Consider the following 22143-nt stretch of genomic DNA (forward strand, 5'->3'; position numbering starts at 1 on the left):
TCAGTGATTGGCCAATAATTACATGTAAAACCGATCTCATCCACCGATCTTATCTACTTTTCTTACCTGTTGCACAAAGTTTCCTTTAAAATGTGAAAAATGAAAAACTAAAGGAACTACAATGCTCTAAACATTTTTTATATTTGAGAGCACTGCCTCATGTGCTGTTACAAGTTTGTATTGTTCCACGGGTATTGTTCAATGCTTTTCAATAAAATATAATTGGAACATTGAAGGTGTATTATGAACACTTGACACTGTCAGTTATACATATAAAAAAAATAAAAATAAAATGGTATCGGCAAAAATTGAAATTGGCAGTTCTGGCTTTTCAAAGATCGATAATTGCGATCAGCCCAAAAACTGCAATCTGTGGACCCTACCTGTCCATATTGCCAAAAGTACCAGTAACTGGTTTGATGACCATGGTATCACTGGCTTAACCTAAACCTTATAGAAAATCTACGCAGTATTAACCAAGCAGAACATGAGAGACATCAGATCCAACAATGCAGTGAACTGAATGGTGGGTATTAAAGTAACCTGGGCTTCCTCAACATCCTAGCAGCCTGATCACCTCCATCCCACACAGCATAGATGTAGCAATACAAGCAAAAGGTGCCTCGAATAAGTATTAAGGGCATATACTGTGTAGTACATGGAGATACTTTATGTAATATTAACATTTTCTGGAAAATTTTATTTTGGATTCTTACTTGGTATAATTATTAGAAATAAACAATTGAAACATCCTCTGTGTGTAATAAATCCGTACTTAGATTTGACTTTTCGAACCTAATTGTTTCAATAAGTTCAATTCTTTTCAATGAGTCTAATTTGTTGAGTCGCACCTGTACATCCTCTTTAATGCATTTGAAATTTATCAATATAGGGTGTGACCACCTCTAAGTTCCGGGAGTTTGACAGGATTGTGTTAACACAAAAGCAAAAAGAAAACATAGCAAACCTTAGCAAAGTAATGGTTGCTCATCTCCTTTTAACACAATGTGAAGTCCATCATTCTACAGAAATTCAGATCTTCCCAGCAAGTATCTTGCAATGGGTAAATGTTAAAAACCAAAAGTTAAACGCTGTAGTTCATGACAGTGCCATTAGCAACAGACTGAACATGTAACACAGCTCTGGAATGGCAGGTGATATTTTTTCTAAATATAGAAGCAGCACTCATTTTTGCAAAGTTGCATCTGAATGAACCACGTGAATTCAGGAATAATGCTTTTTGTACAGATGAGATCAAAGTAGAGATGTCTGGCCATGATGCAGAGACGTTGGGAGAAATTGAAACAACACACCCTACTAAACTACTAAGGATGTGTGTGGTGGGGTAATTATATTGGCTTCTTTTGTATCCCCAAGAACTGGGCACCTTGTAATTAAATTGATCATGAGCTCTTTTCTGAACAGGTTCTTCAATGTTAGTCCTGGACTTCTGCCCTAAAATGATTTCTTGTAGTCTTGATATATTCTTTACAAATAATTGTAATTACATGTACAAAACAGACATTAGATTTACACTGAAATATTTAATCTTTACAGAGAAAACGGAGTTGAAACGTATTTCAAGAGATCCTATTTCATTAATGGAGTCAAAGAAGACAGTCATCTTCCCTTATTGTCTTCAAAACAAAACAAAAAATAAATCAAGTCAGTCCTATACTTTTTGACATTATGTGTCTGTGTCTACAATCCATGGATTTTCCTTCTGGATATAAACTGCTTCCAGAACGATGAGTCTTTCGCCAAAACCATGAAGCTGGGAGTACCTGCCTTCACAAAGAACCTGTTAAAGGGACAGAGTTAACAGGAAATTATTCCATGCAAAACAGTTTCAGTCACATATCATCACATTTCATCTCAACTCATGGCTAAAATATGTTAACAGCAAATCAATCAACCAGATTAAACTATTAACTCCTCGTACATAAAACACAGACTGCAAGAGATTATATTTGACATGACTTTAATTTCTAACCTGGCTGCAACACAAAAATGTAGGGATGCACCAATTAAACCTTTTCTGGGCGATGCTGATGACTGAGCTGCTTATGTTTTTTTTTATTTGAAGGATGATCTAACATAAAACACTAAATTAATGTGCTGTAGGCAGTTAGATGCAGTACTTAAAATACAACAGAAACAATTACTTATCAAGGTTTCCCAAATTTTAATTTAATAAAAAAATGTATGTCATTAATCTTTATCTAGTTTTTAGAAAATAGTTTTACATAATTATAAACTACAAAGGTGCATCAAAAAGAGGATCGGGCGGCAGACGAAGGTGGAGACCTCGGCGGCCTGATCCCCGGATGCTTAGGCTGGCTCTAGGGACGTGGAATGTCACCTCGCTGGGGGGCAAGGAGCCTGAGCTTGTGCGGGAGGTCGAGAGATATCGACTAGAAATAGTCGGGCTCACCTCCACGCACAGCGTGGGCTCTGGAACCCATCTCCTCGAGAGGGGCTGGACTCTCTTCTACTCTGGAGTAGTCCATAGGGAGAGGCGGCGGGCTGGGGTGGGTTTGCTTGTTGCCCCCCAGCTCAGTCGTCTTGTGTTGGGGTTTACCCCAGTGGATGAGAGCGTCGCATCCCTGCGCTTTCGGGTTGGGGAGAGGTCTCTGACTGTCGTTCGGCCTATGGGCCGGGCGGTAGTGCGGAGTACCCGGCCTTCTTGGCGTCCCTGTCGGAGGTGCTGGATAGTGCCCCTCCTGGGGACTCCATTATTCTGCTGGGGGATTTCAACGCCCACATGGGAAACGACAGTGACACCTGGAGAGGCGTGATCAGGAGGAATGGGCTCCCCGATCTGAATCTGAGTGGTGTTTCGTTATTGGACTTCTGTGCTAGTCACGGATTGACCATAATGAACACCATGTTCAAACATAAGGGTGTCCATCAGTGCACTTGGCACCAGGATACCCTAGGCAGGAGGTCAATGATCGACTTTGTTGTCGTATCATCAGACCTTCGGCCGCATGTTTTGGACACTCGGGTGAAGAGAGGGGCTGAGCTGTCCACTGAGCACCACCTGGTGGTGAGTTGGATCCGCTGGAGGAGGAGAAAGCCGGACAGACTTGGCAGGCCCAAGCGCATAGTGAGGGTCTGCTGGGAACGTCTGGCAAAGGCTTTGGCCAGATACGTATTCAACTCTCACATCCGGAAGAGCTTTGACTAGATTCCGGGGGATGTTGGAGACATAGAGTCCAAGTGGACCATGTTCTCCGCATCTATTGTCGATGCTGCTGCCCGTGGTTGCGGCCGTAAGGTCTGCGGTGCCTGTCGCGGCGGCAATCCCCGAACCGGCAGGTGGATACTGACAGTAAGGGACGCTGTCAAGCTGAAAAAGGAGTCCTATCGGCTGTGGTTGGCTTGTGGGACTCCTGAGGTGGCTGACGGGTACCGTGAAGCCAAGTGTGCCGCGTCCCGGGCTGTGGCAGAGGCAAAAACCCGAGCCTGGGAGGAGTTCGGTGAGGCCGTGGAGAAGGACTACCGGTTGACCTCGAAGCAATTCTGGCAAACTGTCCGGCGCCTCAAGAGGGGGAAGCAGTGCTTCGCAAACACTGTTTACAGTGGGGGAGGGAGGCTGCTGACCTCGACTGGGGACATTATCGGGCGGTGGAAGGAGTACTTCGAGGATCTCCTCAATCCTGCCATCATGCATTGCCTGGTGGAAACAGAGGCTGGGGACTCAGGGTTAGATTCTTTCATCACCCAGGCTGAAGTCACAGAGGTGGTTAAAAAGCTCCGCGGTGGCAAGTCTTCGGGGTTGGATGAGATCCGCCCTGAGTACCTCAAGTCTCTGGATGTTGTAGGGCTGTCATGGTTGACACGCCTCTTCAACATTGCGTGGCGATCGGGGACAGTGCCTCTGGATTAGCAGACTGGGGTGGTGGTCCCCCTTCATAAGAAGGGTGACCGGAGGATGTGTTCCAACTACAGGGGGGGGGGATAATCCTGTCCATAACTTCCCAGCTTCTGGCAAGCGGAGCTGGGACCTCTATGGGATTCTGCACGAACGGAGACGTTGGAGAGGGAAACGTGCTGTCGCGCTGGTAAAACTCCGCAAAAAAGGAATTCGCACACCACTGCCTTCAATCCATCTGGCAAATGTCCGCTCTCTAAGCAACAAGATGGACGAGCTGCTTCTCCTCACCGGTAAAAACACGGACCTTCGCGGATCAGCGGTTCTCTGCTTCACCGAGACATGGCTGAGTGAAAACATCCCGGACCGCGCACTGCTGATGCCGGACTTCCAGCTGCTCAGAGCGGATCGCAGCGCGGAGCTATCGGGGAAGAGGCGAGGAGGCGGAATCTGCTTTTATATAAATGAAGGTTGGTGCAGAGACATAAAAGTGCTGGAAAAACATGTAGTCCGGATCTGGAGACATTTTCCATAATCTGTAAACCGTTTTATTCACCAAGAGAGTTTTCCTCGTTTATAATAATTGGCTCATATTTTCCACCGCATGGCTGCACTTCTGCCGCTGAAAAACATCTTGCTGAGCTGATTACAGACGTGGAGAAAAAATACACGGACTCTTACATCATAATACTGGGAGATTTTAACAGAGCAAACCTCTCAAATGAACTCCCCAAATACAGACAGCATATTAAGTGTCCCACCAGAGACAAAAACACACTGGACCATTGTTACACAGCTTTAAAGGACTCATATCATGCTGTTACCAGGGCTGCTCTGGGTTTTTCGGATCATTATCTAATCCACCTCATCCCAACCTACAGACAGAGACTAAGAGCTTCCAAACCCAAGGTTCACACTGTTAAGAAGTGGACTGAGGAATCAAAGCAGATGCTACAGGCCTGCTTTGAATGCACAGACTGGACTGTTTTTGAAACCTCAGCCACCGACTTAAACCAACTAACTGATGTGGTGACATCATACATCAGTTTCTGTGAGGACATGTGTGTGCAGACCAAGATCTTTTGCACCTTTGGGAATAACAAGCCATGGTTTACTCAACACCTCAGGAATCTGCGCAGGGAAAAGGAAGAAGCTCACAGCAGTGGAGATTGGGCGCGGTACAGGCAGGCCAGGAACAAACTAACAAAGGAGATCAAAGCAGCCTAGAGAAACCATAGTGAGAAGCTTAAGAACAGCCTTTCTACTGGTGACACTTCAGCTGTATGGACCGGTCTGAGAAACCTGACTGCCTATAGGAGCCCCCCCACCCGTCCTGAACAGAGTCGTCTCCTGGCCAACCGTCTGAATGGATTCTACTGTAGACATGACAAGAAGCCATTCACACCTAAAATCATCTCCTCCACATCCCATTCAGGAACAAATTTGACCCGTAAAACAACCAACCCCCTACCTTCAGATCCTCTGCCTGCACTAAAGATCTCCGAGGAAGATATAAATAGGCTTTCAGCGCATGAAAACAAAGAAAGCTGGAGGACCTGATAACGTCTCCCCATCATGCCTGAAAGCCTGCGCACATCAACTTGCTCCGATCTTCACAAGGATCTTCAACAAATCACTGGAGAAATGTGAGGTCCCCTCCTGCCTCAGACGATCCACTATCATCCCGGTTCCCAAGAAACCCACCATTAAATGACTACAGGCTTATAGCTCTGATGTCTGTGGTCATGAAGTCCTTTGAGTGGCTGGTGTTGAAGCACCTGAAAGACATCACAGGCCCCCTGCTGGACCCCCTGCAATTTGCTTACCGAGCAAACAGGTTGGCAGATGATGCTGTTAACTTAGGTCTACACTTCATCCTGCAACACCTCGACCACCCAGGGACGTACGCCAGGATCCTGTTTGTAGACTTCAGCTAGGCCTTCAACACCTTCATACCAGACATCCTCCACCAGAAGCTCACCCAGCTCAACGTCCCAGCCTCCACCTGTCAGTGGATCAACAGCTTCCTGACGGACCAACAGCAGAAGGTGAGACTGGGGAGCATCTTCTCCCGATCCAGATCAATACGTACTGGTGCCCCCCAGGGGTATGTTCTATCCCCACTCCTCTTCTCTCTGTACACAAATAACTGCACCTCATCGGACTCGTCCGTGAAACTCCTGAAGTTTGCAGACGACACCACTGTCATTGGACTGATCCAGGACGGTGATGAGTCTGCATACAGACAGCAGGTGGATCGGCTGGTACACTGGTGCGGTCAGATCTACCTTGAACTGAACCCACTCAAGACTGTGGAAATAGTGGTGGACTTTCAGAGAACACCACCCATATACAGTTTTACCTTCAGTCCGTCGCTACAGAGCACTGTTCACTAAAACCAGCCGCCACAGAGACAGTTTCTTCCCCCAGGCTGTTTCTCTGATGAACATTCAATAGAGTACAAAACAACAGCATACAGATGTTGCAAATGCACCTTTTTATTTATATATGTGTATATTTGTATATTGTATATATGTATATTCTGTAATGCAAAAAACAAAAACCAGAGAGCAAAGTGTACCGGAGTCAAATTCCTTGTTTGTATGTACGAACTTGGCAATAAAGCTGATTCTGAAAATGATCTGGTAAGCAGATCGGACACTGCCCATTCCGCATGACATCTGCTTGAAAATTATTGGTTCCTATTCTCTAGTGCAGAAGGGATTATACAGATTGTTTGAATTTCATGAAAGAACTATTTAATACTAAAATTAATATCCAATACCAATCAACATTCCCCAAAATAGTGAAAAAATACCTTTTATGCTGCAATATTTTTACAAGTGACATATTGGGATCAACTTGGTAGAGTGTCTCATTCTCCTCATCTTCGAAGTACAGCTGGAAAAGGAAGTCAAACGCTCATTAAAAGGAAATCTAATTTTGCTCTGACTGCAACACAACCACAAACAAGCTTTTCAACTTGTAATGTATTACTCCTACTGACATAGCTCACAGTGTACAAAAACAGATCTGTATGAGGAAAGAAAACATTTCCCACTGAGAGAAGAAAACCTTCTAGATAAAACGATGATTGCTTCTACAAACAGTGGTCTGATTTAACCTGAATCTTTGCTTTACTTGAATGACAAAAGTACAAACCTGCAGATTTTGTGGGTGATATTTTCTGTCTGTGTCCCAAGGTGGAAGTTCCTCCCCAAACATGACAGACAGGTGATCTCCAAAACTAATCCAGAAAACACACAAAAAAAAGATTCAAAGCAAGGATCTGCAACACAAGATTCTTATGTATTAAAGTGGTGCAAAATAAAACACTGTTTGGTAATGGTTCTCACAAAAAAATAAACATTATTTGCAATAAAGTGGTTAATGGAAAAGTTGGCTAAACAGTGCTCCCTTGTGGTGGTTGAAGGTGTCAGTTTGGGCAATAAAAAAACAGAATATTCTGTTTAACAACCAGTAGAATTAAGTCATGTGTATTTATTAATATATACACCTTCGGCTGGTACCTCGCATGTTGATGTGTAAAACACAGAAAATTGAAGAGCCCTCAAGAAACAAGAAACAACTAAAAACACCAGCCTCAAAAAATGTTGGAATTATAAAGTTCCCTAATAAGCTACAGAAACATAATACAGGTCCTTCTCAAAATATTAGCATATTGTGATAAAGTTCATTATTTTCCATAATGTCATGATGAAAATTTAACATTCATATATTTTAGATTCATTGCACACTAACTGAAATATTTCAGGTCTTTTATTGTCTTAATACAGATGATTTTGGCATACAGCTCATGAAAACCCAAAATTCCTATCTCACAAAATTAGCATATCATTAAAAGGGTCTCTAAACGAGCTATGAACCTAATCATCTGAATCAACGAGTTAACTCTAAACACCTGCAAAAGATTCCTGAGGCCTTTAAAACTCCCAGCCTGGTTCATCACTCAAAACCCCAATCATGGGTAAGACTGCCGACCTGACTGCTGTCCAGAAGGCCACTATTGACACCCTCAAGCAAGAGGGTAAGACACAGAAAGAAATTTCTGAACGGATAGGCTGTTCCTAGAGTGCTGTATCAAGGCACCTCAGTGGGAAGTCTGTGGGAAGGAAAAAGTGTGGCAGAAAACGCTGCACAACGAGAAGAGGTGACCGAACCCTGAGGAAGATTGTGGAGAAGGGCCGATTCCAGACCTTGGGGGACCTGCGGAAGCAGTGGACTGAGTCTGGAGTAGAAACATCCAGAGCCACCGTGCACAGGCGTGTGCAGGAAATGGGCTACAGGTGCCGCATTCCCCAGGTCAAGCCACCTTTGAACCAGAAACAGCGGCAGAAGCGCCTGACCTGGGCTACAGAGAAGCAGCACTGGACTGTTGCTCAGTGGTCCAAAGTACTTTTTTCGGATGAAAGCAAATTCTGCATGTCATTCGGAAATCAAGGTGCCAGAGTCTGGAGGAAGACTGGGGAGAAGGAAATGCCAAAATGCCAGAAGTCCAGTGTCAAGTACCCACAGTCAGTGATGGTCTGGGGTGCCGTGTCAGCTGCTGGTGTTGGTCCACTGTGTTTTATCAAGGGCAGGGTCAATGCAGCTAGCTATCAGGAGATTTTGGAGCACTTCATGCTTCCATCTGCTGAAAAGCTTTATGGAGATTAAGATTTCATTTTTCAGCACGACCTGGCACCTGCTCACAGTGCCAAAACCACTGGTAAATGGTTTACTGACCATGGTATCACTGTGCTCAATTGGCCTGCCAACTCTCCTGACCTGAACCCCATAGAGAATCTGTGGGATATTGTGAAGAGAACGTTGAGAGACTCAAGACCCAACACTCTGGATGAGCTAAAGGCCGCTATCGAAGCATCCTGGGCCTCCATAAGACCTCAGCAGTGCCACAGGCTGATTGCCTCCATGCCACGCCGCATTGAAGCAGTCATTTCTGCAAAAGGATTCCGGACCAAGTATTGAGTGCATAACTGTACATGATTATTTGAAGGTTGACGTTTTTTGTATTAAAAACACTTTTCTTTTATTGGTCGGATGAAATATGCTAATTTTGTGAGATAGGAATTTTGGGTTTTCATGAGCTGTATGCCAAAATCATCCGTATTAAGACAATAAAAGACCTGAAATATTTCAGTTAGTGTGCAATGAATCTAAAATATATGAATGTTAAATTTTCATCATGACATTATGGAAAATAATGAACTTTATCACAATATGTTAATATTTTGAGAAGGACCTGTAAATATCAATATATCGTGCACAATACAACTGGCTTAATTTTATCCAGAAAATGTCATCTTGTGATTGAGGGGGACTTCTTTCCTTTTATTTTTAAATGTAGAGTACCTTGCAAAAGTATTTACACTCCCTTGCACAGTGCAACAACAAACCTCTGTGTATTTTACTTGGATTACATGAGACAGACCAAAACAAAATGGTGCATAATTGTGAAGTATAAGGAAAACTATGTATGGTTTTCAAGGCATTGTTGACTAAAATTCAGAAAAGTCTTTTCTTTGATTCTTCAAAACAGGATGTATTGCAATGGCTCTACCTAAACTGACAGCCTAGCAAGGAGAGTATTAATCTGAGAAGCAACCAAGAAGCCCATGGTAACTGGAGGAGCTGTAAAGCTCCACAGCTCAGGTGGGGGATTTAAGGCTGGGAAGGAGGAACACTTTCAGGAGGACAAAGACTATAAACATACAGTTAAAGCTACAGTGAATTTCCACTTCGCTATTAAGCACTTTTTTGCAATGGTCTATTAAATAAAATCCCAACAAAATTCATAACAATCTATGGTTGTAACGGAATAAAATGTGAACAAGTTCTAAGTGTATGAACACCTCTGCTAGGCTGTGTATTTCCACAATTCTTTTCACTCGAAAACTGTTATCTATTATTTCTTCTTCATGTAGTTTGTGTGTATAGATGGATATAGATGGGAATAATAAATATAACTGGGAGTTAAATAACAATAGAAATTCCCCATTTTAAAAAGGGTTTCAGCAGAAGAAACAGTGGTGTACCTGTTATTTTCACAGAAGGCTGAGATGAAATCAGTCTGTTGATGCTCGGGGTAGAGAAACAGAACCGGCCAGTGCAAAGTGCCTTGCTCATCCAGGAACACCTGAGCCCGTGTGACCTCCAGAGAGCTGAGGGTGTCTAGGTTCAGCTGCGCTATTCCTGCTGATGGGCATTCATCATCACCTTCACCTTCTGAACCCTCAGGGCAGGAATTCATGGGCTGGAAAAGCTTGATGCCTCGTTCCTGCACAGAAGCAAATAAATGTATCTAGTACCTTCCAAAATAGTTTGGATTTTAATCATATTAAAATATTTTTGAATAAGATGAGACTAAAGAAGTGATGTGGTCAACAGTTAACTTGCAGGGCTGATTCTTAGTGAGTCTATTTTCTTCTATTTTTTCCACATGTTCCTAGAGGTTCTAAAAGGAAAATGGGAGGGAGATCTTTTAGTTATCAGTCTCTCCTGTAGAACCAGCTCCCAGCTTATGTTCTGATGCAGAAAGTCTACATTTAGAACTAGACTTAAAACTTTCCTTTTTGATATAGCTTGTAGGAGTGGCTTAGATTGTCCTGAGCTACAGTGGGGAGAAACAAGTATTTGATACACTGCTGATTTTGCAGGTTTTCCCATTTGCAAAGCATGTAAAAGTCTTACCATAGTTACTCTTCAACTGTGAGTGATGGAATCTAAAACAAACATCCAGAAAATCACATAATGTGATTTATATGTAATTAATTCGTATTTTATTGGATGGCATAAATCTGATCACCTAACAACCAGTAAGAATCCTGGCTATCACAGGCTTGTTTGTTCTTCTTTAGGAAGCCAACCTGTTCTCCACTCATTACCTGTATTAACTGCACCTGTTTGAACTCGTTATCTGTATAAAAGACACCTGTTCACACACTCAAACTCCAACCTCTCCACAACGGCCAAGACCAGAGAGCTGTGTAAGGAAATCAGGGATAAAATAGTAGACCTGCACAAGGTTGGGATGGGCTACAGGAAAATAGCCAAGCAGCTTGGTGAGAAGGCAACAACTGTTGGTGCAATTATGGATTTTTGTTTTAGATTCTGTCACTCACAGTTAAAGAGTACCTATGATAAAAATGAAAGACTTCTACAGGTTTTGCAACTGGAAAAACCTGCAAAACCGGCAGTGTATCAAATACTTGTTCTCTCCACTGTATCTCTATTGTTATGCTGGTACAGGCTTAGGCTAATGGAGAACATACTGACCACCTTTCCTCACTCTGCTACCTTCTCCTACTACTCTCCAGTTATGCATCAATTGCAATTACTGCTGTCATCAACATTGTTAGTTCTGTTTTTTCTCTTCACAGAAGGTACACCTGCCCTTAAATTGATGACCTTTTTATCAATTTGAATAATGAACTAAACTCGACTGCATTATTGTTTAATAACTAGAATCAAATTGGAATGGTTATAATTGACTTTAAATCTGTCTGAATCATTGGACTAAATTTACTAAATATTTCTGTAATTTGTTTTTGTAAAGTGCCTTGAGATGAGATTTATGGTGATTTAGAACTATAAACAAACTGAATTGAGTTTATCTTTCAGATTTAAGCTCAAGCTATTCAAAGTTTAAACATACATACCTTTATAGCATCCAGGAGGGCCTCTTTCTCACCATGCAGCTTCTTTTCTTTGGCCTTGGCTTTCCTGGCATCTCTCTCTGCTGCTCTCTGAGACACCACAAATAAAACAAACCTATCTTTAAGTAGTTGCACCCCTCAGGAAATCAAACACAAACAAATAAATTACTTTATGCTTATCTGCAGTCGCTCTCAGCTCCCTCAGCTTGTTATCAGTTGGGTGGGCCTTCAGCCCCTCATCACACCACTGGATGGCGCCTGAAAAGTTACGCAGTTCCATGCAGCACTGAGCACCTGCAGAACCCCAAAAAGTATCATACCCAATTTTATGCATTATGTTTGAAACATAAATGCTTCTTCTACAGCCTGGCATAACTCTATGCAGTAAGAGTATGGACAGTCAATGGTAATACACAATCTACTGCACACCTCTGATCAAGGCTTTGAGGTGGTCTGGTTTGATCTTCTTTGCAGCAGCAGCATCATTCAGTGCGGAGCGCATGTTACCTGTGGGAAACAAGTTTGCATGCATAAGTTTTATAGCAGGAATGGTAGAGGTCATTTAAACTGATTTGTGTTCTGACAGATACCCCGCTTTTGAACAAGGTTGAGATCAATGCCATTCTATAATCTTAATGCTAACCCACTGGCTGTTAATAAAATATGAATTTGAAGAATATGGAAGTAGTTTCACGTCTTCAGTATTCCTTGCAACAAAACAGCCCCACAGCATAATGCTATCACCACCATGTTTGACAATTTCAGTGTTTTTAGAAATGGAAGCCTTATATTATTCTTATCTATACATTATGAATTTAAGTCGGTGCACTGGTGTTTCTAAAATACACTGAAGTTGGTTGTGAAGTGCGGATGCAAAGTTCTGACTTGAACTGGATCTCATTGCATCACAAACTTTGATAGATGGTTCATTTTTTACCGAGGTGGAAATGTGAAGCTGCCCGGTTTGTCAGAAGAACAGCATTGAGCTCCTGGTCCCCACACTTCTTCAAAGCTGCTGTATAGGCCACCACTGCATTTTTGTAGTTCTTTTCCTTGAAATATGCATTTCCTTCATCTTTCAAGCTCTGTGCTTGCTCTGAAAAATAACAACAAATATCTTATACGTTTAAACCTACTGCAATTGAAAACACTCCGTGTTTGGTAAAATCATGAGGTTTTACTTACCTTCTGGAGGTCTGTCTTCGTCGTGGATTATTGACTGGAGACAGGCTAATTCAGGGTATTGTTTAGGGTCGATTTCTTCGGGGGCTGTTTTCATGAACATTGGTATTTTATTGAACTCCTGCCAATCAAATGGAAATATGTTCACTAAATACAGATTAAAAATAAATTTCCATTAAGAGCACCTGACTGCCAGTCTTACCTGTTCCCAGTTTTTTTCACTGAAAGCATTTTTATACCTCTGAGACTTGAATTTATCCATGAAGGCGTCCATACCGTCGTCACTGTCGTCCTGCACATCTGTCGACGCCATTTTGGCTCAGAAAATGATAAACGGACGTTGTGTTTTTTTTTTTATAAATCTTCTATACACAGTATTAGCTTACTAAACCCGAACATCCTGTCCGAAAACGTTAAAATGTTGACAAGCTACCTTGTTTACACATGTATGCACGTGTGGTACCACTTTAACTACAATCCGTGCAGCAACGCAGTACTAATAAGTTAGTTCCTATGCCAGAGCGGACGTCATTAACTGAATTACTAAGACAAATGGCAAATGCTGCAATGTTTGATTTATTACAGCGTATTCAAGAATGATGGAAGTGCTATTTGATTGTGTAAGCACCGTTTTACTGTCAGGTAAAACTAAGCAGATTTTCGGTAAAGAAGCTTTATGCATTTTTCTATTAGTCTTCTATTTTAGTCATTTTTTGTTGAATTTATGCGATTTTCCTCAAAATGTGAAATCTTAAGTTTTGAAAAACATTTTGAATAGAATTAGCAGTGAGATGTCATCTCTACTTTCAAAAATATATATTTTACTGTTCTTTTAATGCATCTCGGATTGAGCAATTTTCAAGTGCTTTAAAGAGGTTTTCTGATAAATGTCAAACTGTTCTTTTTCTGATGTTGCTTCTTTAAAACTGTGAGACTCAAACCAAAATCTGATCCATGGATAAATGAATAATTTGAATAATAATCCTCAGGTTCTTTTTTTGATCACGGACTATGACTACTGTTCTAAATACTCCCCCAGGTTCCAGTATTGATAACTCCTCAGAAACCTGTGAAAGATTCCTGTAGTTTTTTTTAATCAAGAAAATAAAACAGCTTCAATCAGTGATCTCCCTGCCTTTAACATAGACACTAGGTCTGCTGTCTTTAATCAGTTTGAGCCAGTCTGTTTTAAGCAAGTGGAAATATTATGTGACACCATGAAGACATAATTTTGTCTAAACAATGTTGTTCAAACACATCTTTTTAAAGTCATCCAATATCTTAACTGGAGCATTGTGGCATCAAAGGCACTAAACTATAGTGGTTCAGGTCTTGTCTGACAGGAGTTTTTTGTTGAACATCAGAGGATCCATCTTCTCCCTGATTTGCAAAGTTCCTATGCAAACTAATCTGGGGTCAATTTTATTTTCTATTTATGTTACCTTTAAGGTTTTTCTTTTCAGAAAATCAATCTTGTTGCATTTATATGCTGATGACACTCAGATCCACCATCAGCTGAAGGGTAACTGTTTTGCTTCATTAAAACTATTGTTTCAGTGTCTCACTGCAGTCAAAGTCTGGGTAGCCTCAAATTTCCTCAACTTCAATGAGAACAAGACTTAAAACGTTCTGTTTGGACTAAGTGGTAATCACAGTGCTTCTCATTTGGACATGGACAGCTTGGAACCTTTTGTTAAGCTCCACCCTAAATATTTAGGTATATTTGACTCCAATTTTACCTTTTGAAAAAGAGATTTATTTGATTGTAAAGCAATCCTTTTCTAAACCGAGGGAAATCATTTTTATCTTTTAAAAAATTTGAACAGGTGACCTATGCTTTTGTTAGATCCCAACTGGATTATTGTAACTCTTTATATGTTGGTGTCAACTCGCATTTAAAAACATATCTATGCTCTGGCTTTTGATACAGCATGACAGATATCAGGGCAGTGTTTTTGTTTTGTCCTTTTGTACTTTCCTGTTTTCTGTACCTCTGTACAGCACTTGGGTCAGTGTTGCAGTTGTTTTTAAAGGTGCTATAAAATTAACCTTGGACTTTGTCACATAATTCTAAAAAAATGACACCATGGTGATGATGATAATAATGCTTAACCTTTACAGAAGGGTAGCAACCAGGGTGAAAACGGGTTCCAAATCAGAACCGCCAGCAGTGTTGATTGAAGTTATAATGCTTAATCCAGGATAACTGAGTGAAAAATGGGATTGATATGGACACTAGATGCGCTACACAATTTGAAAACTTTTTTGAGACTATACTCTCAGGCCCAACTAAAACCTACAAAGTGCACCTAACAGGTTTTGCCAGTAGGGGTTGGAAGTAGTCAATGCAAGTGTCTTATATGAGAAGCTCATTGTGAGTCCAGGAACACTTACATTGTCTTGACATTTGTAACATTACAGCCACAAACTTCAATGTATAACTTGAGATTTTATGAAATCCCAGTCATGACAAAACAAAGTATCCCATAACTTTGAAATAAATAAAAAAACATGTTTAACAGTGTTTTACAGATTTTACAATTTTGAAAAGTATGGACTACAGGTCCTTCTCAAAATATTAGCATATTGTGATAAAGTTAATTATTTTCCATAATGTCATGATGAAAATTTAACATTCATATATTTTAGATTCATTGCACACTAACTGAAATATTTCAGGTCTTTTATTGTCTTAATACGGATGATATTGGCATACAGCTCATGAAAACCCAAAATTCCTATCTCACAAAATTAGCATATTTCATCCGACCAATAAAAGAAAAGTGTTTTTAATACAAAAAACGTCAACCTTCAAATAATCATGAACAGTTATGCACTCAATACTTGGTCGGGAATCCTTTTGCAGAAATGACTGCTTCAATGCGGCGTGGCATGGAGGCAATCAGCCTGTGGCACTGCTGAGGTCTTATGGAGGCCCAGGATGCTTCGATAGCGGCCTTTAGCTCATCCAGAGTGTTGGGTCTTGAGTCTCTCAACGTTCTCTTCACAATATCCCACAGATTCTCTATGGGGTTCAGGTCAGGAGAGTTGGCAGGCCAATTGAGCACAGTGATACCATGGTCAGTAAACCATTTATCAGTGGTTTTGACACTGTGAGCAGGTGCCAGGTCGTGCTGAAAAATGAAATCTTCATCTCCATAAAGCTTTTCAGCAGATGGAAGCATGAAGTGCTCCAAAATCTCCTGATAGCTAGCTGCATTGACCCTGCCCTTGATAAAACACAGTGGACCAACACCAGCAGCTGACACGGCACCCCAGACCATCACTGACTGTGGGTACTTGACACTGGACTTCTGGCATTTCCTTCTCCCCAGTCTTCCTCCAGACTCTGGCACCTTGATTTCCGAATGACATGCAGAATTTGCTTTCATCCGAAAAAAGTACTTTGGACCACTGAGCAACAGTCCAGTGCTGCTTCTCTGTAGCCCAGGTCAGGCGCTTCTGCCGCTGTTTCTGGTTCAAAAGTGGCTTGACCTGGGGAATGCGGCACCTGTAGCCCATTTCCTGCACACGCCTGTGCACGGTGGCTCTGGATGTTTCTACTCCAGACTCAGTCCACTGCTTCCGCAGGTCCCCCAAGGTCTGGAATCGGCCCTTCTCCACAATCTTCCTCAGGGTCCGGTCACCTCTTCTCATTGTGCAGCGTTTTCTGCCACACTTTTTCCTTCCCACAGACTTCCCACTGAGGTGCCTTGATACAGCACTCTGGGAACAGCCTATTTGTTCAGAAATTTCTTTCTGTGCCTTACCCTCTTGCTTGAGGGTGTCAATAGTGGCCTTCTGGACAGCAGTCAGGTCGGCGGTCTTACCCATGATTGGGGTTTTGAGTGATGAACCAGGCTGGGAGTTTTAAAGGCCTCAGGAATCTTTTGCAGGTGTTTAGAGTTAACTCGTTGATTCAGATGATTAGGTTCATAGATCGTTTAGAGACCCTTTTAATGATATGCTAATTTTGTGAGATAGGAATTTTGGGTTTTCATGAGCTGTATGCCAAAATCATCCGTATTAAGACAATAAAAGACCTGAAATATTTCAGTTAGTGTGCAATGAATCTAAAATATATGAATGTTAAATTTTCATCATGACATTATGGAAAATAATGAACTTTATCACAATATGCTAATATTTTGAGAAGGACCTGTACATCCGCATTCACTCCCTTAAATCAATGCTTGGCTGAACCACCGTTTCCTGCAAATACAGCTGCATGTCTATAGTGGTATATCTGTACCAGCTTGGCCCATGTAAAGATGAAGGTTTTGACCCAGTTGTCTTTGACAAACAGCTCAAGCTCAGTCAAACAGAATGATGAGTGATAGGATGAGCGGATAATCATTTCGATACAGGTCTGGGCTTTGACTTGGCCAATCTAACACATGAATATACTTTGACCTAACAATCCTATTGTAGCCATGGCTACATGTCTTGGGTCAATGTCCTGTTGGAAGGTTAGCCTCTGCCCTAAAGTCTTTTGCAGCCTGTAACAAGTTGTCTTTAAGGATAGCTCTGTTTAAATCCAACTAAAGGAATAATTGTGTGCATCCCCTGACCACAGTTCAAGAATTATATGAATTTGGCTTTTCATGGGATAAATTAAAATCTTCTTGAAAAGGACGTTTTTAGGTAAAACACAAAGTAATTTTCCTCTTACTAACAATACTTTCTGGTTTCACTTTTTTTGTAAATTCAGCCACTTTCCCTCAACAGCAGACTTGGGCACACCCATTCATTAAACTTGGCAAAATACAGCGAGCATTTTTGAATTAAGAGTGACCCATATCCAGTTCTTGTTGCTTGGCCACAAGATTCTTTTATGGACAAATGTGGAAAACAATCAACCCAGAACATGTAGGAAACTATGTTTTCGTTATAAGGCATTTTTGGATCAGTATGATTTAGAGCATTAGTTCCCAACCTTGCTCCTCAGAGGCCCCTGTCCAGCATGCTTTAGTGTCTCCTTGCTGCCACACACCTGACTTCAATAACTGGGTGATTAGCAGGCTGCAACAGCACTTGATGGCATGTAAAGAAGGTCCAATCATTCGAATCAGGTGTGCTAGAACAGAGACACATTTAAAACATGCAGGTCAGGGGGCCCTGAGGACCAGGGTTAGAAACCACTGACTTGGAGTCTATTTCTTGAACAACTTTGCTGTGTCATTAAAATGTTGCATGTTTTATTTTTTTTGGTCAAATCTGAAATAAGTTTTCAAATGTTTAATTAACAAAAAATAAATAAAAAAGTGATATTTGTGGCCCTTGAATACTTTCAACATGGCAATTTTGGCCCACGTGGCAAAAAGTTTAGACACCACTGGAGTTCATTATTCTCACTAATTGAACTACCTTATGTAATGTTTATTTACCGTTAATAGTAAGTTAAATTATTTAAAACAAGGAAACCATTTTTTCACTTTTATTGTCATAACCAAATGCATTCAAATATCCCTTATCCATATCTATTATTATTATATTCGTAGCCATTTAGCTAAAAGAAAAAAAACATTTTTCAAATTTTATTCCCCCCAGTTTAAAGTTTTTCTTTATACAGTCTCCACTGTTCTCAGTAAATCTATCAGTCCATCTTTACTGAGAAACACTGTCTCACCAGTCTGCTGACATATCACCTCAAACTTTGGCATTTCCTCCAGAGCTGCCTGTCCCACGACGACCACATATGGGTAACCCAGTCGGCCAGCATCCCTAAGTCTCTTTCCGATAGTCATCTGTGTGCGGTCATCGAGAACAACTTCACCTCTCAAATGTGGAAGAAACTGTCCCAACGTGTGAACCAGATCCTCTGCCAGGACTGCCGCCTCCTCCACCTTGCTACCTTTTTTAGGGGGTAAAACACAAACCTGGTAGGGGGCGATGAGACCAGGCCAGCGGATCGCTTCCTCTGTTGACATCACCTCGATTGCCGCAGCGAGGATACGGGTCACTCCGAGACCATAGCAGCCCATCTCAGCAACAGTAGGCTTGTTCTGGTGATTACTAAAAATGGCTTTGAATATATTGGAATACTTTCTACCCAGATAAAACGTGTGACCTACTTCTATTCCCTTTGACTCAACCAGTGTGCCAGCGCTGCACTGTGGACAGTCTGTTTTGTCTGGAGACAAAGTCTCCACATTAGCAGCAAAGGAGCAGGTCCCACAGACCAATAGCCGGTCCTCACCAATGTCTGCAGGCAGCTGAAACTCATGGGAGAGCGTGCCACCAATGTTTCCAGTGTCTGCCTGCACTTGAACACAACGAAGGCCTAACCTGGCAAAGAGTCGAGTGTACGCCTGGCAGACAGATTCGTACGTCTTGTGAGCAGCTTCTTCACTCATGTCAAAGGAGTACATGTCCTTCATGTAAAACTCCCTCCCTCGTAGGAGACCGAACCTCGGTTTTGGTTCATCTCTGAACTTGCGGGTGACCTAGCATATGGAAAAGGAGAATAAAATGTAAAACAACAGCAGCTTCGCACAACAACAACAACACCAACCCCCAAACAGCAAGACTCTGAATGCTTACTTGGTAAAGAAGTAACGGCAGTTGTCTGTAGGAGAGGGTCGTCTGGTGAGCGACAAGAGTTGTTACGGCCTCTTCATGCGTGGGACCCAAGCAATAGTCTGCATTGTGGCGGTCCTTCAAACGGAACAGCTCCTTTCCCATCAGATCCCAGCGCTCACTGGTTTTCCAGAGATCAGCCGAGCACAAACTGGGCATGTCTAACTTCTGTCCACCAATCCCCTGCATTTCCTGGTCAATCACCCTTACCTGTTGATTTAACACTACAGTTTCATACATTGTACATAACCAAACTTTAAAAAGAAGTTATGTAAAGATCCATTTAGGATGCAGCATTGAAATACTGCTAGACATGACAGCAATAGAAAGAAAACCTTCCAAGAAAAAGAAACAGTTTTAAATGGGCATGTAAACATCAACTGTATAGAACACAGCACTGAGATCTAGTAAAATCAAGACAGATGTTGATTTATTGTAAGGATTTTATTACTTTTTGTGCAAGGTTTAGAGATAATAAAATGTTTTAATAGAGGAAGAAAGAATTGTTTAAGTTCATTTTTGACAATCTGGGAGTTTGGTGTTTATTTAAACAACTGTTTTTTTTTTTTGTGTGTGTCAAAAACAAGTTTTATAAACCCACAAAAAGCCTAATTCTTTTTTCAGTTTTAAAATTCAAATCAATGTTTCGATCTTACACTAAGCAGCTGTTAATTAGTCTAGTTAGTCCATTAATCCACAAGAAAACTGAATTTACATTTCACTAATAATCAAATTAAGCAAATACACTACCAAAAAATAAATATTTGGTTTTCAAAATCATCATATGTGATAAATCTTTAACTAATCCTGCAAATGAAATGTTTCCCTTTGTTCACAATATAATGCAAGACATGTATTAACAGTTTATCACATGTAACTCTCTCTCTCTCTCTATATATATATATATATATATATATATATATATATATATATATATATATATATATATATATATATATATATATATATATATATATATATATATAAATAAAGCACATTTATGAACAAACAGGAGTTTAAAAACAGTGTGATGTATTTCACCACTGTGATAATAAAAACCTACCAGCTTTTCCATGGAGCGGACAGTGACAGGAAGGTAGTAGTAGCACCCTGGGTTTGATGGATGGATGAGCCCTGCTTGCTGCATTAGCATCTGGCTCTTACAGGTCATCTCCCCCTGCAGCCGGCTGTCCTGCCCCACATCCCGCAGGTTCGAAGGCTGGTAGAGACGAGACACCAGCAGCGTGGGCTTGATGTGTCTGGGGGGGTTGGAGGCAGCGATGTCTGCATGCCCAGCCTGACCTGAATGGCGTCTCTTATGAAGAATGAAACATCTGTGGAGGTTGTGGAAGCCTCTCTTCCAAATCTGACGTACAGGTGGTTCCATCACACTCAATCCGGCTGCTGTTTCAGAGAAAATAGAACAGAAATCAAAACAGATTTATGCCAATATTGTTTCTTTAAAAAGAAAAAAAAAAAGAAAAATCACACAATGTCTTTGTCTTTTAACATTATGTTTGCTCTGATTTAGAAAAGCTGTTTTAGAAAAAACATTTAAGCTGCACAGTGAAACAGACTTAAAAATCTGAGGTGTATTAATTCCTTCATTGAGACCATCACATTTTTTTCTTTTCATAATTTAGTTAGTATGAAAATAAATTATTGGAAATTATGGGACATTCAAAAAAAATAAAAAAATAGGAGATTCGGTGGGATACTAAAATGAGGCCTAATTAGCAAATAAAACACAAGTGGTATTGGCCTACAGTAAACAGGAGCGTATTTAAAAGTTATTTTGGAGACATGATATTTCATAGGGGTCAAGTAGCCCTTATGAAATCAGAACCAAAAAATAGACACAGGTATATAAGGTGTAAAACAACGTTTTCAGATAATATACTATTAAATTACCTTAAGTAAATTATTCATAATATTTCACAATTTTTTAAGCACCTATCCCTACAATTGAAAAAAGTACTTAACTACAACAAGTAAAATACTCCATGCCATGGTTTAAGTACAACGGGACGAAATGCTTTGTCTATAGCTATGAAACTACAAAAAAGCGAAGTGACTGGACCCGATTAAAACACAGTAACTCTGAAAGTCAACCTTATTTTGATGCACGGTAAGAATGAAAAGTCTTGGCAGGCGGCGTCATTTCGTACAAGATATACAGGTACGAAAAAACTAAACTACAAAAGGTGTAAAATAGCGAAGTAGAACAATTATCCGTTACTGCGGGTTGTAAGAGAGTGGATTATTTGCCTATTACACATCATTTTTATTCTGATATGGATTGCTTGCTTCGTATTTCTTAAAATCCAACGAACAAGTTATCAAGCCAAAAATTTGCTTCTCTGATTATCTTAAAATATCTTCAGCAGTACAGGAACAGAAAACACAACTCACCTTCAGACGGATCCTCTGCGGTGAACAGGAGTTAGTGAACGAGGAGGGACATTTCAGCGCAAACACACTACATCCTGCTGTCCCTTCCTGTCAACTTCCTGGTCACACATCGCCCCCTACAGGCATGGAAGACTACAGGTATAAGAACCGGTTAGGATGACCTCAACGAGCTTTCAAACCGTGATCTATCTTTGGGATAAGAACGCTGTCAAAAACAATGTGTATGTAAAGGCGGAAATGTGTGCATATTAGTCAATAGTTGTGCATAAGTAAAATCCAAAAGAGGTATTGTATATTTTCTCTGTAAGAATACAAAATAAAATGTTACAGCTTCAAGAAATTACAAACACAAAGTTCAAGTTTACAGTTGTGGTTTATTCTTTATGAATACAATATGCTATGCAATATGCTATAACA

General features: G+C 40.9%; 2 protein-coding genes across 3 annotated transcripts; both read right to left on the reverse strand.

Moving 5' to 3' along the window:
• Window positions 1–1524: 1524 nt before the first annotated feature.
• On the reverse strand, window positions 1525–17774 carry ttc4 (tetratricopeptide repeat domain 4). Of its 2 annotated transcripts, none has more exons than XM_047375888.1 (10): window positions 17672–17774; window positions 12739–12856; window positions 12491–12649; window positions 11983–12060; window positions 11723–11847; window positions 11557–11643; window positions 9934–10175; window positions 7040–7124; window positions 6696–6778; window positions 1525–1801 (listed from the first exon to the last, which is right to left on the reverse strand). In XM_047375888.1, exons 2-10 carry the CDS (start codon window positions 12836–12838, stop codon window positions 1702–1704), a joined length of 1059 nt encoding a protein of 352 aa, XP_047231844.1. In that variant the 5' UTR covers window positions 12839–12856; window positions 17672–17774; the 3' UTR covers window positions 1525–1701. The 2 variants fall into 2 exon arrangements, with proteins under 2 accessions (XP_047231844.1, XP_047231843.1); XM_047375887.1 differs by lacking the exon at window positions 17672–17774 and adding an exon at window positions 12938–13214.
• Window positions 17775–18158: 384 nt separating this feature from the next.
• pars2 (prolyl-tRNA synthetase 2, mitochondrial) lies at window positions 18159–21841 on the reverse strand. The gene is made up of 4 exons (XM_047375886.1): window positions 21727–21841; window positions 20378–20718; window positions 19279–19524; window positions 18159–19181 (listed from the first exon to the last, which is right to left on the reverse strand). Exons 2-4 carry the CDS (start codon window positions 20699–20701, stop codon window positions 18300–18302), a joined length of 1452 nt encoding a protein of 483 aa, XP_047231842.1. The 5' UTR covers window positions 20702–20718; window positions 21727–21841; the 3' UTR covers window positions 18159–18299.
• Between the last annotated feature and the right edge of the window lie 302 nt (window positions 21842–22143).

This window comes from Girardinichthys multiradiatus, chromosome 9, assembly GCF_021462225.1.
Source record: "Girardinichthys multiradiatus isolate DD_20200921_A chromosome 9, DD_fGirMul_XY1, whole genome shotgun sequence".
NCBI classification, from domain to species: domain Eukaryota; kingdom Metazoa; phylum Chordata; class Actinopteri; order Cyprinodontiformes; family Goodeidae; genus Girardinichthys; species Girardinichthys multiradiatus.

Excerpts from the sequence above, each read along its gene's own strand:
- ttc4 (XM_047375887.1), bottom strand. The coding sequence starts at position 13,048 with ATGGCGTCGACAGATGTGCAGGACGACAGTGACGACGGTATGGACGCC. Across the intron at positions 12,650-12,738 it reads CGAAGACAGACCTCCAGAAG|AGCAAGCACAGAGCTTGAAA; the intron begins GTAAGTAAAACC and ends GTTATTTTTCAG. Across the intron at positions 7,125-9,933 it reads GCCTTCTGTGAAAATAACAG|TTTTGGAGATCACCTGTCTG; the intron begins GTACACCACTGT and ends TTTCTGGATTAG.
- pars2 (XM_047375886.1), bottom strand. The coding sequence starts at position 20,701 with ATGGAACCACCTGTACGTCAGATTTGGAAGAGAGGCTTCCACAACCTC. Across the intron at positions 19,525-20,377 it reads TCCGCTCCATGGAAAAGCTG|GTAAGGGTGATTGACCAGGA; the intron begins GTAGGTTTTTAT and ends TTAAATCAACAG. Across the intron at positions 19,182-19,278 it reads TGCCGTTACTTCTTTACCAA|GTCACCCGCAAGTTCAGAGA; the intron begins GTAAGCATTCAG and ends TCCATATGCTAG.